General features: G+C 37.8%; 1 protein-coding gene across 4 annotated transcripts in view; it reads left to right on the top strand.

Moving 5' to 3' along the window:
• Positions 1-18,624, top strand: part of Cdep (Chondrocyte-derived ezrin-like domain containing protein) — a 56,562-nt gene that overhangs the window by 35,479 nt on the left and 2,459 nt on the right. For 3 of the 4 annotated variants that reach the window (XM_014242694.3, XM_036373653.2, XM_036373652.2), the window contains 3 exons: positions 16,568-16,827; positions 16,911-17,382; positions 17,454-17,966. In XM_014242694.3, the coding sequence (XP_014098169.1) occupies positions 16,568-16,827; positions 16,911-17,382; positions 17,454-17,966 (1,245 nt within the window). Of the gene's footprint in view, positions 1-600; positions 15,648-16,567; positions 16,828-16,910; positions 17,383-17,453; positions 17,967-18,624 lie in introns of those variants that run through there. The other variant, XM_036373654.2, reaches the window with a different exon arrangement.

Raw genomic sequence — 18,624 nt, 5'->3', positions numbered from 1 at the left:
AGTTGTAGTATTTAATTTGTTGTTCTATTATTGAAAATGTTAAATTTACATTTACCCGGTGATTTATTTGACTACTTATAGTTGAATATATATTTGTTGTGAGTTGAATTAATTTGATATTTTTAGACCTTCATAACACAAATTATGTGTTTAAATTTTTATTGGATGACGTAGCCTCGAACTGGGGTGAAATTGGAAAGTTTCAACAAAAAATAAAAAAGCAAGTTGCGTACATTCGGAAGCGATATTTTCTTATAGTATGATTTTCATGACAGTTTTCAATTTGATTATATTTCAATATGGTTATCTAATATTGTTTTGGTATTTATTCAAAAGTCGGCAATTATTTCTTCTTTATGTTTTGACATATACATTCATATGTTATACCTGTGTTGAGACCCTGATTTTAAATACTTTTAATAGAAAAATAAGTGTTTGTGCATGGATATTAATTTCGTGATTTTCGGTTACATATTTATGGTTTGTATTGATATCTTTTGAAATATATCTTGGGATTGCATTGCCTAACTGTATATTTCTTAAAATCTCGTTGTGCTCTACGAAATCATCGATTTGGTGTATTGATGCATCTTGGTGTAGGTCTGAGCCACTTGTCCCACTTATACAGCAGCAGCACCCCTCGTCGAGTCTCAGTGGCATCTCAAGCGTATGTCCCTGTGTCGCCGCAGCTCATGCACACCAACACCAGCAACAGCAACACCATCAACACTATCACAACCAACACAGTGGGTCTATCGGTGGATCTCAGCAGCTCTATGGAGTTGGAACAGGAGGAGGATTTGGAGGAGGAGGAAGAATTAGTCGAGGAGGAAGCGGATTCGGACTTGACAGCATCTACAACCAATCGGGAGAGTATGGTATCAGCGGCACCGGGCCCTGTCCTTCATCAGCAGCTTCGGTCACAGGAGTCCCAATCGCAAACTGTCACCCCAGTCCATTATAGCAGTACCAATTATTCGATGTCTAAACAGTGTTTGCTTAATAATAATAACTCAACTGAAACCGAAACAGATAACATTATATACACCGACATAAACGACATTGGACATTATAAATATCCAGACTTTACAAGTATTATTCCCAAACCCGAAAATAAAATATCCAATTCCGAAAATTTAAATCTGAATGATCGTAACGACATTTATGCGACCGTTAATCGCAAAACTAAATCCAAATCACGTGAGAAACACTTTAGTGATGAGTTTATTGATGAATCTATATTACAGTACACACGAGTTAAACAAATCGGTATGACTGATGCGCAAGAGCAAAACGGTCATTTCGAATCTGAACGCGGGTTTTTGGGTCTTAATTATCAATATCATAATGACTTGAATCATCCGTCTGACTCGTCTTCGTCATATTTCGGAACTGGGTTCGGTAGTAAACGCTATGCGACCGCAGAGCGTGGTAAACTAACTCATTCCGAAAACTATCTCACACCGTCAATGGACCCACAGAGTTTTGTGTCGGGCATAGGAAGCTCAACGACACGACGCCATACGCACTCACTGCCTCGCAACTCCGAACTTTCCGGTGTAGACTCAGTGGATTCCTATGACAGTCACTACATTACTCATCATGCTCATTCGATTGGCAACTTGCGTCCCAATACGAATATTACAAACAGTTATTTAGTATTCAACGATAGTAAGCCGGTCAGTTCGGCTGAGGATCGCAGCATCGCTGGTTCCCCCTTGAATCGTTTTAAGACTTCGTCGGAAAAACTTGAATTTGAAATATCTTCCGGCAACTTGTACTCTACAAGTCAGTATAATAAGGAGGCATATGATGGGGAGAACATTTACGACCAAGTTGAGAAGGAGTCCTGGTTGAAGAGTAGTTCATGCAAAGATCTATATGATTTCTCTTCGTTTTATGAAAGCGAAAAGTCCAAGCCAATGACTGCTTTCGACAAGGAGTTCCTCTCGTTTAATCGTATTGACTCTCCCGTTACCCGTTACGATGATTCGAGACATTCATTGTATATTACCAAAAACCATTCAATTGATGCGACTCAAGACTTTTCCCCATTGCCCAACTCAAAAGTTTATTCCTCAAGCTACCCAGGCAGTACATATAATACTCAAAATCACCAGAACAAGCGTGTTTACGGACACCAAATTGACTATGGCGGTTCCCAAGACGATATTTCACAGGATAGTTATGAACTACTTGAAAAATATGACATTGACTTTTTTAGTGGTCGTCGCCGATCAGATGACCATATGCGCTCGTGTTCGCTCGATTCAGGTAACTACATACCGAGTGATGATGAGTCAGTTTCGGAACAGCATAAATATCGTTCAGCTATGGATGTCAAATGTAAGTCGGCCGTTGATATTATGAATGAAATTTGGGACTCGGAAGATCCACGGTACTTGCCACGTGAGAAGTTATGCGTGAAGTCGGATGGGAGCTTTTATAAAAAGGTCAAAGAAGCCCTTTCTCGCACTTCTAGTCAGGAAAGTCGGAGTGAAGTTTTTGAGACGAAAGTGTCGCGTAGTTCAGACTCTAGCAAAAAATCGCGTGACAGTTTGTACCACACCGACAGCAAAAAGTCACGTGAGACAACCAAGAGTAAGACGTCAGTGGCATCTAGTCAAGACTCGAAAGAATCATTAATAGGTGACTGTTTCGGCCGCAACTATGAAATGCCAACCACCACGGGAAAGAAGCTAAAGCATTTAAATAAAAAGGATCAATATGAAAAATACCAGCAATCCAGTCAAGAGTCAAAGAGTGATTACTACGATGCCGTGGAAGGTGTTGAAACTGATAGCCTTTGCGGACGGCCAAAAGTAAAAAGCCACGATTGTTTATTGTCTGACACACACAGCTCGACAGCAAACAGCTCGTTCTACGACAGTCGTGACACATATTCAACGTTTCCGAGCAACAAGTCACATAAAACATCTAAAGTACATTCGATCAGTCTCCAAAATGTGGAAATTGAGAGGAATACTAAATCATTTGGAAGCAAATCACCAGATGCAGCATCGACACCGGCATCAGGTAAGAAATGCAAAGAAAAAGAAATCCAGACCAACGACTCTATTGATCAGACTGCACCAATTAAAAAAGTTGACTCGCAGTCCTCAAAAATTTCTGCGTTCCGACGACGTTCAGACAGTGAAAATATTTTCAGCTTCGACCAGGATCGCATTGAATGCATTCAGAATTATACCAAACAGTGGGAAGTACAAGGCAAAGAAGAAAATACTAAACAGAGCCCAGAGTACCCCTTAACACCAGAGCTAGTTTCAGAATTCGAAAAACAGCAAGCGCGTGCTGCTAAGCAAAAAGTAACTCGTAAAGAGGAGTTGATGGCTAAAACCCACTTTGAAGAGTACAATCCGATTATGGCTCCTCTTAACTATTCACATGCTACAGTGGAGCGCACTAAAAGTGATCCCAATTCATTAGCTAATCGCGCGCGTCTTGGTAGCAACTCTCGTCGTCATGTGTTGATGCATCAGAAGTCCATAGACTTAACTCCGGCCGATTCTAGTGATGAAGATTATATCTACAAACAAATACCGAGTGCTCCACCACTTTGCAAGGCACATGGTAATTTTGAGATTCCAAAGTGTTTCGACGTGCCCCCAGTTTTGACTGATATTCCAAAAACAGGTTTTGAATTGCCAAAGAGTTTTTTCAGAGAGTATGACAGACGTTTTCCAAAAGTGTTGAAAGACGATATACCATACGTTTTACATAAGCGTCATATAATGAATGGCACAGCTCCTTCACTGGGTGAAAAGAAACACACAAAACCAAAATCGCCGAAATCACCTAAGTCTCCAAAATCGCCAAAATCTCCGAAATCGCCAAAAACCGAAGCTACAAAATCCGTGACCTCAGTTAGTCAAGTCGCTGATTTTCTACCGGACATACTGGGCAGTTTGTTGCCAGCAGAAACCAAAGAATTTCTATTTACTCAAAACATTGATCTCTCTAAAGTTGATCCCATAACTTTGGAAGTTAATAAGTCTATACCGACTATCGAATTATCTTCACCAAAGCGAGATATTACTAAACAAATGGATCCATCTTTGTTGGAGAAACTAAATAAAAAACTCAGCCAAATCGAAAGTGATTCCGCAACTTCATCTCGAACCGAAAGTATACAACAACAAAAAAATAAACTTGAGCAAAAGCAAATAGAACTTATACAGAATCTCCGAAAAGAACTACAAGCCAATACTAGAAAAGTAGTAAAGCCGCGTATAATACCAAAAACAAAAATTTCTAACAAGCCCAAGAAAGCCAAAACTCGCATAACATCGTTCTCCTCCGACGATGAAAGTTTGGACTCAGACGATGTGTTTGGTTCGGCTGAAGCCATACCCGCTAGGCTTGAGTTTTCACCTCCTCAGTCACGTAAAGAAATAGAACCAATATTGCGCATTGAACAAAGCCGTTTGATATCGGCTGCATGGGGTCGTGGACAGACTATGAGCTCTACTGAAATTGAGGGGTCACCGCCACAATGCCGTCGGCTTGCTGAACTGGAAAGTCGTTATCATACACAAAAACTTGATCCGCAATATGCCAATACCACAGAATTAAGACGAATTTCTGAGAGATCGATTTCCATTCCGTCCTCAGAAGACGAGCCACTGCACATTCCAACCAGACGTATGGATGAGTGCACTAACGATTATCAACGCAACGAAAATATTCCGTCGCCAATATTAGAACACGCCGAGTTTTTCCGCAGTAATGATGATATTTACGAAACTTGTCAAGAGGAAAAAATAACGGAATCAGATATTGATTATACTCTTAAGAAGAAATCATCACCGCGCACTGAAATGCAAAAATCAAAAACCAAATTTATTGAAGAAATCATAGATTCTTCAATAGTGATGCGATCTAAAGGTCATGCACCGATTCTCTTCGCACATGCCCGTCTCAATTTGTCCGAAGGCTCGGTATCACTTCAGCGACAAAAAGCTACGCAAGAGTCACCAACAACCGAGAGACGGACTAAGAGCCTAGATACCCCAGTCATATCACTACACCGACTTCCACCTATGAACGCATTTTCATCCAAAGATGATACAGTTGGATTTGAGGAAGAAGCTGAAATATTAGAAGAAAAATCACTGGAACGAAGAAGTGGTGTTCAACAAGATGATGATACTGCTGACAGCATACACTCTTGCGCTGGTTCTATACCGACACAAACGAGTTATCATACTGCAGGAAAAGATTCTTTACTGAATACAGTATCCATTGATGAGGAAGAGATACAGTTGTTAAATCAGCTCAAGTTTATTGAGAAAATTGCATTGCAAGGTGTCAAAATAAAAGCAAAGAAAAAATCGAAGATGAGACTCAGGAGTGGGGATCATTTAATATTGGATATACCTAAGTATCGTTTCACTGATTGGTCGCCCTATAGCTCAGCCAATAGTTCTCGAAAAACATCTCCGGGAGTTTCGCGAGCTAGTAGTATTGAAAGTACTGGCAAAGGCAAATTTAAAATTGGACCAAAGTCTCCAGAGAGTACTAAATTAAAGGCAGGAACATCGCGAAGTCGTCCAGAATCTCGACGTACCAGCATAGATGATAGTAAGGCAAAAGATGTAAAAGGAAAAAAATCGAGTCCAAAAGAACGTCCTCGTTCTATTGAAGCTCGTCGCCTGAGCAAGGATAAAAGCAAGTCTCAAGAGGAAACAGAAGCAGATATTGCTAAACGAAAAGAACGACAACAAAAATTATATGAGTCTGCTATGAAACAGACCATAACTATGCTTAGCCCTGTTAAAGATTCACTGCCACCATTCCCAGCACCTGAAGATAAAATCTCAGTGAAGACTGATGGAGATAAAATTATAATTGAAACAGAGTTTAAGAGCAAGGCTGAAGATCATGTTTTAATAGCGAAATCTCCACGAAAGTTGGACACCTCGTTAGTGAAATTTAGTCGCAGCTTCGATGAAGGGCGCAGCCCAGACAAATTAGACAAAGCCAATCGCAGCTTTGAAGATCGTAATAAATCCTTCGAAGAATCGGAAAAATCAGACGTACCAGATGACATGGTAATTAAGTCACCTAAGAAAATAGCCAAAAGCCAAGAGATTAAACAAAAAATTGAAGGAAGTGTTGTGCATAAAAAAATTGATGGTAAGTCTAGTAGTTTGGAGAAACCTTCTGAACATCATTATTTGGGAACTGATATCAAGGCAAAAAGCCTTGATGATAAAAAACCGGCACCAACTGCAGAACCAAAGAAATTCGACGAAAAATCAACCACACGAAGTGCCATTGGTGATCGACGCATGTTCGCACATCAGTACAATGTTCATGAGGATATAGATATGCAAGCGGTTATTTCGGAAAGACGGTCATTAGAAATACTAAAGAGATCTTTGCCATCGGAAGATACAAAAGAAAGTGATGGTACCTACAGCCGTAAACCATCCACGGCGGAGAGTTTGGATTCATTTGTGTCAGCGGATGATAGTCATTCACCAGCGAGCAAATCTCCAGTTCCACCAGAAGTTTATCCGCACCGTGTACCAACCATTGAATGCGAAGAACCGTCTATTGAAGAAGATGATAATTCGGGAGAATGTCGTCATTTAAAAGTGTCTCGTCAAGACACAAATCGATTAAGTTTGGATCGTAGTCGTAGCGATGAGACAGGCTCTTGGATAACTGTTGAGTGTGATGAATTTGTTGGTTCAGATACATCTGATAATGAACCTCGTACATTGGAGCCAGATCGTAACATATTAGAGACACAAGCAACCTTGGAGGATGCTATTCCGTTGGAATATTCCAATTGTGCTACACCCACATCTGATTTAAATATTTTAGTAACTCCACCAAATACGAGTCCAATGATTGAGAAATCTGTTTTAGAAACATTTGAAAAACAAGCTGAAAAATCCGAAACTAAGAAGAAACATAGCTTGGAAAAACAAAGCGACAAATCTAAAAGTTCCGACTCTTGGACAAGTGGAGAAAAGGATGTTAGTCCGCATCGCAGTGAACATCTTCATGATTGGAGTTTATCTGTAAGTGGTGGAAAGGAGAAAAGTTCTATAGACGAAGAGTCTAGTGTAAGCTGCTCAATCGCAAGACCTTTAGGAATTTCCCAAGATTTCGGAGACATTGAAGAAAAGAAATGTCTAGAACTTAAACAAAGAATGTTAAAATTAGAAGTTGGTAATGAAGGAGATGCAGGAGAAACAGCTATTTTGGCTAAAAGTAGTCCTACCGGTTCCAATGAAACTACACCAACCAACGAGCCAAAAATAATAGTAAAGAAACCAACAACCCCAACTTTAGAGAAACAAAGTCCAATAGATTTGGGCATAAGCACTGAAAGCTTTTTGGATCCAATTGATGAAAAACTAACAAAGCTTCTTCAACGAAATGAGGATAGTGAATCTAGTTCTGGTGCCTCGAAAAAACCACCAAAAATTGAAAAACCTGCACGTACTAACATCGGTAAAAAACTGGCGGTAGTCAAAACGGATGGTGGTGATAAGACTGGAAAATCTGGAAGTAGTTCACAGGAATCAAAGTCAAGTTTTGACTCAAAAGGATCGTTAAGTGTGGAATCACGTGGATCCTTTGAGACTGAAAGCAGCTCTGGTTCAATGGGCGCGGCACATCGCAGAGGAGAATTAGTACAGAAAGAACAACAAACAACATGGAAGCCCTTTCCCATAGAAAGCTCTGGCAGCTCTAGTACAGATGACCCTTGGCACCACATTGAAACTGATGGTTACGAGCGATACGATGCCAACAATCCCTTACGCGATTCTTCTGACAGCGATTTAAAAGAGGTGTCACCAGATGACCAAAAGGAAAGTGACACAAGTTTTCAAGATGAATTAAATGATTTCCCAACTACATTTGGGTATCCTTCGATGACAAGCTCATTAGGTGGAATCGGAGTAAACCCAACGGATATAATTGGTTATACTACCGGTTTTACTTTGGGAAGAACTTTATCTCGGATATCTGAGCGTAGTACAGCTTCAGAAAAATCTAGTATGGAAGACGATGTTAGTAAGGCATCTACTCATTCTGTAAGTATGCGAGACGAATCTGTTGGTTCCACAGATCACCAACCAAGTTTAAGTTCAGATTCTCGAAGCAATACCAATTTGGCTTATATATCAGATGCCGATCGACGTACATCGGCCGAGATGCCAGAAATTCCCTGTGACTCTGCAACTGGGGATCGACTTTCTAGCATAGGTAGCTTTAACGAACCGAAATCTCCAATTGTTGTAACTGGACGCTTTTCTGTCACTCAAGTTGAAGAGCAACAAGGCGATGATGTAGACAGACACACACTTATGTGTCTTTCAAATGCAGGAAGCCAAGATTCAGAAGATTGGCCACTTCCTGAAATACCCTTCGATCATGTACCAGTAAAACCGGTGGAGTCTATCTATCAAATGCCCGATCTGGATAAACCTGTGCCGAAGACATTTTGTTGGAAAGCTAGTAAGTCATTCCAATCGCAAGATTCGCAGGATTGGCCTTCTCCGCCGCCAAGTGCTATGGAACCTCCATTGATAATTGAAGATATTGAAACATATTATGCCACGGAGGCACAAAGTGCTGATCAGGTAATGGTTGAGTCTTTCACAGCAACCGATAAGACAGATGATGACGTGCAATCACAAGCCGACGATAGGCTCTCCAATGAAGACTTCCCAATTACTCCCCCTGACGTCGCGAAAGTTTTATATTACGAGGATACGGCATATTTAATGTCGGCAGCATTTGAAGATAAAGATTTCGGTAATGAGGATACTCAACACGACACTCCAACATGCTTAAGTTCAACGTTGAGTGCGGCGTCTTGCCTCTCGTCTTCATTTAATGTAACTTGTTCATCCTCGCAAAAATCAACTCAAATCTCTCCTATTCGGAAAGATTCTAGCCCCGACTCGGTAATCATATCCCAACCAACACGCTCGCCAACCATCCGAAGTCCAATTTCCGAGGATGAGGTTTTATCAAGTGATGACGTATTTATGCCAGGCACTGTAAAAATTCAATTACCAACAGATGAAAATCGTACAACCGAATATTTGCGAAAGTTGTCTCGAGGTTCAAATAACTCTGATACCTCTATTGATGATATTTTATCAACATCTGGGACATTTATGGAGGACCAGACTACAGTACGGCGTAATTATGAATCACGTCTTAGTACGGGTTCTTATAAAAAGTGCAGTCATTCTAGTCATTCCGAAGAGGAGACAAGTTCTATTGGAACTGATTTAGACGGCACGGTGCGCATGGGTTTACAACAGAAGAAATGTACACATAGCTCCCATTCGGAGGACACATCGATTGGATTGAGCATTTCTGAATGGTCAACGGGCACAAACACAGTCCGCCAATACGCGAATCTCTCCGGATCAGATAGTCTTTCGGCAGTATCAACCCAATCATGTGCGAAAAGTGAGAAGTCGAATCATACAAAATCTAGCATGAGCTCAATAAACAAATCGGCCGAGAGCTTAAATGAACAAAGTGGAAGTTTTTCAAAAGGACTTTCTGGTGACAATGGTTCATCTGATGGTATGCGCTATGATATATTATCAAACTCTGAAACAGAAAAAATGTCTGAAGCTACTTCGGCGACAAAAAGTGACGACACTACATTGACGCTAACAGAAATGGCTCAAACAATGACTGAGTGGTCTACATCAAGCAGCCGCACTTTGGTGGCATCTCAACCTGGAGAAAACCCTCAGGATTCAAGAAACGGTAGAAGAAGCAGCTTTATAGACTATGTACCATTGAAACAACCGCGAGGAATTTCGAAAAAGTCTCCCAGTGAAGAGTTGCGTACTGTTATTCCGCAAGTACATCGCAGGAGTGCGAGTAATGGCAATAATAATCGCACTACTTTAGATGAAACGGGACAGAAAGGAGCCACTCCAAAATTAGGTGACCACGGACGGCAGAATTCATTATCCCGTTTAATCAAATTGGATGAGAGAGAAGTTGCTACAGAGCATACAAGTGCTGCACGAAAACGACGGTCACTGGAAATGATGTCGAAGCTGTACCAAAGTCAAGATATTTCTTCAGAAAGTGAAGCTCCGTTTGTAGAGCGGTTATATTCTCCTAGTGAAAAGCTAACAGAACGTTATCAAAGTCAGGAATTCGTTCCGTTACATGGAGCCACGACGCAGGCTCAACAAGCAAATGCTTCAACAACTCAAAAGTCTAAAGCTCCTCCGCCACCGATAAAACCAAGAGCACCGCAGCCACCGACAAAGCCCAAGCCTCAAGTAACACGGCCATTGATGCAAGCCTTGTTAAAGCATATGAAAGCAGTTAGTAAAGCTGAGGAAACTTCCGTATCAGCTTCCACATCTGGAGCATCGACATCGTCGCAAGTAAGCGCTTCCATGAAAGCTCCTCCGCCACCTATACCAAATATACCACCCATTACGTCACCAAACGATTTACCACGAACTAATTCGGTAGGTCAACTTCCTGATAAGCCACTCGCGAAGCATCATAGCTATGACGATAAAACCATGTCTAAATCACAAATACGAGAATATAAAACCAACAAACTTCGACAATCAAACTCTTTTCATGAGCACATGTTGTCGAAGTCACAGCAATCTTCGCAAGAGTCAATGCCACCGCGTATCGACGAAGAGTTGTCGCTTGGCGGTGAAGGAAACTGTGTATCGTCAGCCACCACAACAGTCACCAATTACAGTGAAACTACCACAAGTACCGAAACGTCGTCACCTATGTTACCACCACGAGCAGAAAAGCTCGTTAAATGCTCACCATATTATTCAAGTAGCTTGAGCTCGGAATCGCCACCAAATCAATTGGTACAAAAACCACCACGAAAAAGTTCAATTACACGGAATACCATGATTAAGAGTCCACCAAGCGGCAATGACACTGATAGCTCTATGGACATACGCACACAAGATCCAAAACTGCGTAACAAAGGATACCGTCGAAAACGACAAGTGCCGACCAAAAGAATGCGATCGACGGAGCGTGCTTTAATAGAACAAGAGAGCTCCGAATGCTCAGAAGGTTATTTACCAGAAATTGACTCTGGTAGTTCCGATCCCTCATACCGACCAGAAGATCAGTATTTGGAATTCGACGAAGAATTAGAACACGAGCAAGAGACCGACGAGTACGATGATTATCCTCAATATTCTGGCGCTGCTTACCCCACGTCCAGCAAGTTTGAAAGTTTGGACATGACGGATAATGTAGATGAAATGGGCTTTCCACGCTACGACCGTTTAAGTCACATAACTAATCCAATGTATCACACACAATTAATGCAACCACTGACATGCCAGAATGTGGCAACGAAACCCGCTCCAGCCAATCACCCAATGCCACCGTCAAATGGCCAACCGGTTAAACCAGCTCGTACCAAAAAACGCCAGCTAAAGCGTGAGGAATCAGTTGCAAGTGAAGCTACCGTAGAAAAGCCTGAAATAACGCTTACGACAGAGCAAGCCCACATGCGACCATTTCTCACTCCCGAGGACAGTGAAGTTGAGAGCAAAGATGGACTCTCAGATGACTTTGCAAATTCCAGCGAGGAAAGCAGTGGATTTGCACAGGCAAATGATATGATAAGACACACCACTGATGGCACATATACACAATACGGCGGCGATATCGAGTTACCGTACCCGGACTTTCTCTCAGACTATGAAAATGAACCAATTGAATATGAACGCTATGCATGCGGATTGGATATACGCGTTGATCCACCGCCCAAGTTTGACGATTCGGATAATTTAAGCGACCACTAATGAAATATGTCCACATAATGGAGTTTTAAATTTGAGTTCAGCCCTAAACTGATGATATACTTGTATGAAACAACATGGCACTCGTGTAAACGTACTCTTATGCAATTGAAATAAATATGTAGAAGGCATTGTAATCAAAACTTATTGGTAGTAACAAATGTAAAGTGCAACGCATACTAACATACGCGTTAGCGCGTTTGAAAATTAGCATAGTTGTTACACAAACAAAAGTCGATCCTGAACTTGTTTATAAAATATTGACTAATACTCTCCGAATCATCTTATATTCAATTGAGACTGATTTATGGTGTGAACTGCTGCAGCCAATTTGCTTTCGACAAATCCCCATAAAGTTTATAAATATTAAAACAAAATAATTTTAAATAACTAACTAGTGAAAATATGAAATTTTAATCAAAGTCCTTATTTGCCTGATTTTAAAATGGCCAAACTTTTTTAACAACAACCACATAATCGTACATTATGTAGAAGTTTTGGGAAAACGCTAGTAGCCTGTAAGATGGAAAGTAAAAAAATAATTTAAAAACGAAATCAAAAACATACAAAAATCATCAACATCTGTTGTAAGTTAAAGGTTGAGATTATCTAATAGCTTGGTAAAAGCAACAAATATAATATAATCGTACTAAAAATGTTACATTTTAATGCACTGTTTACTCATCGAATAATTCTGAATCAAAGAAGAAAACTTGAAGACATTTAAGATAGCTAAATGCATATAAAGAAACTTAATTGCACACACACACACACAGAACCTTGGAAGAACATTGCTAATACATATACTTGTATACCTATATGTATATTCGATTTAAAAGGTCAAGTATTGAAAATGCACATTTATTTTGAGATCACGTACATTGTTACTCTCCTTAATGTATTATGGCGCTACCAGATTAAGTTGAGAACGTGAGTATGCGATACAAAATACAAGAAGCATTATTTAGGAAAATTCATGCTTGAATATTTTTAAATTGCCTGATCTTAGCTCAAGTTTTGGCATTTTAAGAGATAAATTGTAACATGTAATGAAGTCAGTTTGATAAACAATTTCCTATTAGAATGTCAATATTTTTCATTTGCTTATAAACGAAAATTGTTATATTAAACTTTGCTGCTTGTCATTTCTCCAGCTAATGAGAGTTTTGCTGGCAAAAGTATTTAACTTTTAGTTAAATTGAGTTATTAATCAAAAACGGAGAGTGATAAATAAATAAGAAATTTAAGAAACTGCCAAGAAATCCCACAGCTTTTCACCGAAGAATAAAAAGAAAATCACATAATTTATAATTATCTTCTATTTGGTTATACAGACACACATAGAAGCAACAAAAGTTTTGGGATTTTTCTGGAAATCATCAAAAGTTTGGGATGTTGGGCAATCAAAGTATTAAAAATACTCACTTTACAAGTATATGGTATATGTATGTCTTTATACATATATACCATAATTACATAAATCTGGTGCCAAATGCAGTATTACATAAATTACCAGTTATTAGTGGAGTGCCAAGTTTTTTGTCTAATTTTTTTTAAAATATTTAATTAATTTATTGAAAAGTGAATGTGCTTTTAAGTATATATATACCTTAAGAAAATACATAATAAAGTGCTTCCTAGTAAATTAGAAACATTGAAAGCAAATAACATGTTAAGGACTACTGTAACCTACTCTTAAACTTCCGATTATTTTATACGTTGGGTTTGTTGTTTTTTTGTTTAGAATTTATATAAGAAACATGAGAATATTAAAGTTTTAATAGAACTTTTTACATACATATATATATAAATATGTATGTAATATAATAAACACCTAAAACGGCTCTGTTGGTGGCGTTGTTGTTTTCACAAAATTTAAATACGACATTCGTAGATTTATTGGTATATATAAAATGGTCAGGAAATTTGCGGTATGGGACTGGTTTTCCTTGCTCATCGTGGTCGTAGGCATGAAATTCAGAACTTTTTGCTATATTATTTAACTGCCTAAGTCACAAAAAATTATATTTTATTGTATTCGGTAAATAATTGCTCAACGGCAAAATTTCGAACCTCTACAAGCATTTATTCATCTTTCACTTATCAAGAACCCAATCGCCCTCGCAATCAATGTTAACACAGAAGCAAATATTGAAAAAGGGGAAAACTGAATAATGATGATAAATGCGTGTTGCTTTTTGACAGGCGCTATCGAAAAGTTCAATTCATTTACGTTTTCCATTTTTCGCTTAAGGAAATATGCCAGTTTAGAGCTCTCAAAAATGGCTGAACGTTCACAATTCATTCTACGAGTATGGCAAAAAAATCGATTTCCGATTTTTAAGACTTTAATAAAATTGTTTTTGATTTTACAAAAAAATTTATGATATTTTGATAAAAAAAAGTCCGACATTGGCTCACATTTTGGAGTCAACTTTTTCGACTCGCGTTATCTGAAAGAATATAAAACAGAATCTTTATCTACATAAAACTTTCTAGTAAAGTATGTAGGTATAATTTAAGCTCTACATAAATTTTTCGCGAAATGGCGGATGTAAAAAAACGTTCAATTTTTGACCGAAAAAAATAAATGAATGAAACATAAAAAAATCATACGCAGTTTACTTGATAATATTACTGTAAAGCTAAAGCTAAATTTTAAAATGGACACATATAATAGTCTCCGCGTATCCCAAATTTCAAAATGTTTCGAGAAAAACGTGTTTAAAGGTTTTCCTACTGAGGTTGACTGATTCAAACACTTTGATACTACAGCGGATTGGACAGAGAAGTTTGTTTTTCATTATTCTACTCTACTCTAAGTAATGACCACGAAATACGTCTGTTTTAAGTTGAGTTATTTGAGCGTATATTTTGTTCATTGAGGATACTTTGGAAGTTATCTTTTTTAATTTATTTAAAATGCGAAGTTTTGTGCTAGTTTTCATTTTTGTTGTGATTTTAAATTTATTCATCGCATATTTGAAACTATATATATTTTTTTAACACAGTCGCTATTTTGTTGAATTACAACCAGTTGTGAAATTTCTAATCCTAACTTCCATCCTGCGTATATATAGTTATATATGTATATACATATGTATGTTTGTAAATTTAATACGATAGTTTTGAACTGATAGACGGATATCAAAATTTCGAATCAAAATCGTTGAAATAATTTGAATGTGCCAAATTTTATGATTTGTTGTCAATATTGACCGCATAATATTCCATGTACGAGTATTTTGTTGTTCGTAGTTTAAAAGTGATGTCACATGCATGTGCTAAACTCTGAAGGATATTAAAACAAAAACAAGAAATTACTAAAAAAAATATATGGAGAATTTAAAGAAATTAGGTTAAGTGAAGGCACAACTACTTAACGATGTTAATGATGACGAAATAGAAAGTCAGTTATGCATTTAAGTGTATTAAGCAAAACAGAGCACACTCACACAAGACACATAAATACAACGCTTTAATTTAGTCGAAGTTGTCCAGTCGGTTAATTAATATAATTTTAAATTCGTAAAACTTTTGCTTAAAACTTCTAATTGCAGATTTTACTGCGAATATTTATTGTTAATACAATTTGATTAATCGGAAGTTGGAAATTCTCCAACTTTGCATGATACATTTCCAAAAATCGACTGGATCACAGAACGTTATTTGTACCACAAACATACATACATATAATATAGCTAATGTCGTGAATTATTAATTGAAACTCATAACACTTTCAAATTCAAAGCAAAAAATGTTACAAACTTAATAAAGATTCCATTAAAGATTACATAAAATAAATAATGAAATTCAATAATAGATTTTTGTTTTAATTCTTCTGTATGACCGAGTATAACTCAAGTGTATTTATGTTAGCTAAGGTCTTAAGAAAGTGCATTAGTGCATTATTAGTGGGGATGTGCGTATGAGCCTATATGTCTAAACTCTGTGGAGATTTCAGCGGTATTTCAAACACCAGAGCAAACCGTTCAACATATTAATAAACATGCTATTACGCAGTTCTTTGTAATTAATACTCCAAAATTTTGTGTTAGCATATTAATTTTGCTCAAGAATCATAAAAATAGAGACAGCGACAGTTTCGTTCTTTTGCATTTTTGGATTGCGTTTAAAGAAAATAAGTGAGATATTTACATATATTTTCCCTCCCACTTTTCTGTGTGATAGCTAAAGCTATTGAAATATCTTCAGCAAGGTCGATATTGGATCGAAATCATTAAACCACTTCAGTTTTTAGTTTTACTGGAAACTTAAATTTAGCTGAAGCTTTCGTCCAGATATCTTCGCATATAAGAAATTATTATCCGAAGGTTTAAATAATGTAACTGTGTTGGGAAAGGTAAATAAAATAGCTGTCCCCATTACCTGTTTACTAAAATTACTATACGGTTTACAATAGCATTTCAAAAACTTCCTTTCTTTTTCGACATTTTATTACTATTTTTTTGAAGAAGAAGAAGAGTTACAGTGTTATTTCAAAAAAAAATCGTATCGTGGGGTTGCAAAATAACTTTACTAAGGTAGTGATCACTGTATAAGTTGTATGACATGTTTTACTTTTTATCCAGTCAATTAAATAAAGAGGTTGCTCCTTCGATACTCAATATAAACTAGCTTGATTACCCACGATATACTTATTTATGTGCTAGAAAATAAAATTTGCAAAATATATTCATACAAATAAATAAAAATATTAATAAAAACGAAAATGTTCACAGATTATCACGGCATCAATGGTAATATGTCACTGGATCGGCGCGGAGAAGTGGGCACACCACAAAATCGGTATGATCTAACGCTAGGCTCAGATAAATCATCGTCATTATCCCGTTCAGAAGCCGGTACATATGATGTAATACAAGCTGAGATACAGCACGCTAAGCGGCACGAACTGCCGACGGGTGTAGCTTTGTCAAACAATAATAACGGACAGCACAATGGCAGCTCATTGAATGTCGAAAGTGACTCAAAGAAGAGAGTAAGATATTGTTTCCCTTTAATTTAATTTTCAATTATTGTGTTCAAGACATTTAAGGACGAAAATAATTGTAATTTCATTAGAAATGGCCCACAGAGAAATCATACTTTTTAGCTAAGGAATTGCTCATGACGGAGAGAACATATAAAAATGACTTAGAAATACTAAATCGATCATTCCGCCAAGAACTTTCTGCACAAGATGTGGAGAACTTGCAACCTCTATTCGATTTTTTCGACTCCATGGCACAGCATCACAATACATTTCTACGCGACATCGAGCATCGCATGGTGCTTTGGGAGGGGCGTGGAACGCATGATACCCATCGCATCGGCGATGTGATGATGAAGAATATCGCAGTGTTGCCGGTTTACGATGAATATGTACAGTCGCACATTGAAATCTTGCATTGCATGAACGAGATGTTCGAAACAGACGAGCGATTCCAACAGATCTACAAAGATTTCGAACAGCAGAAATTGTGCTATCTCCCACTTGGTGAACTGCTACTAAAACCATTGAATCGAATACTTCACTACCAACTCATCTTGGAACGTGAGTTAATAACCGATTCCATAACGTTTGAAATAACAATAACTCATTATGCTTTGTTTATTACCCTATAGGCTTGTGTGATTTCTTCACTGAAGACCACATCGACTATGCTGATTGTCAGGCTGTTTATCATATTCTATTGAGAACCACCAAGCAGATTCGTGAACAATTGCCCGAGTCCGAAAATTTCGTGCAACTCTGCGAATTGCAGCGAGACATAACAGGCTTCGATAAGTTGGTACAGAATAAACGCAGACTGATTAGACAAGGTTGTCTACTCAAACATTCGAAACGAGGATTACAACAGCGCATTTTCTTCTTATTTTCCGACATTCTACTTTATGGCACAAAATCGCCGATCGATCAGTCTTTCCGCATTTTCGGACACGTCCCCGTGCGCTCTTTGCTCACAGAAAATGCCGAACACAATACATTCTCCATATTTGGTGGGCAATGTGCAATTACAGTGAGTGCTGGCACTACCGCCGAAAAGACCCTCTGGCTGGCAGAGCTTTCCAAGGCGGCAGCAGACATCAAAAATAAGCCACCAACACAATTAACCTTGACGTCGTTGAAAAATTGCAGTGAGTAATTAGTAGACTTGCAATAATATTAATATGAATTAAGAAGTAACACTTGAATAAGTCCGAAATTTAGCGTATATTTAGATTTTGGTTGAAAATAAACGCATTGAGAGTTTTAATGAACTGCAGTTATATTGAAGATAGCTCAGATTTTGTTGTGACAGTAAAGAATTAACTGTCATCTTCAGAATTATGTGTTACTTCTCAAATCATCGCAATACTAAGACACTCATATACATATATTAATAAACATTATCTTGTGGGCTGCCAAGAAAAGGAAGATGTAATTCCATGTGAGTCTGTATAACTAAATATTCATATATACAAACATAAGCTGATTATGTGCACGAGTGCAAACTACTCATTTTTAGAAGAACCTAGTAAATTACCATATACTTGTAAACCTGCTACAAGATATTTTGAGAGAATAAGTAAGATATAAAAGAACTACCAGTCCGGAGAATATTCGCTGATAATTGCTAATAAATATTATATTATATGTCAGACCACAGCTGTGGCTGACAGACGACTTAACATTTAGAATGCAATGAAATTTGTTTGTTTTTTCCTGGAAAGTTTTATCATACTTTTAAAAGTTATCCAATAATTGTTACTCCATTTTTACTTACTTGAAATAAATATTTTTTATTATTATTTC

Source organism: Bactrocera oleae, chromosome 2, assembly GCF_042242935.1.
Source record: "Bactrocera oleae isolate idBacOlea1 chromosome 2, idBacOlea1, whole genome shotgun sequence".
NCBI lineage: Eukaryota > Metazoa > Arthropoda > Insecta > Diptera > Tephritidae > Bactrocera > Bactrocera oleae.
This window is presented reverse-complemented; position numbering and strand designations above follow the sequence as displayed.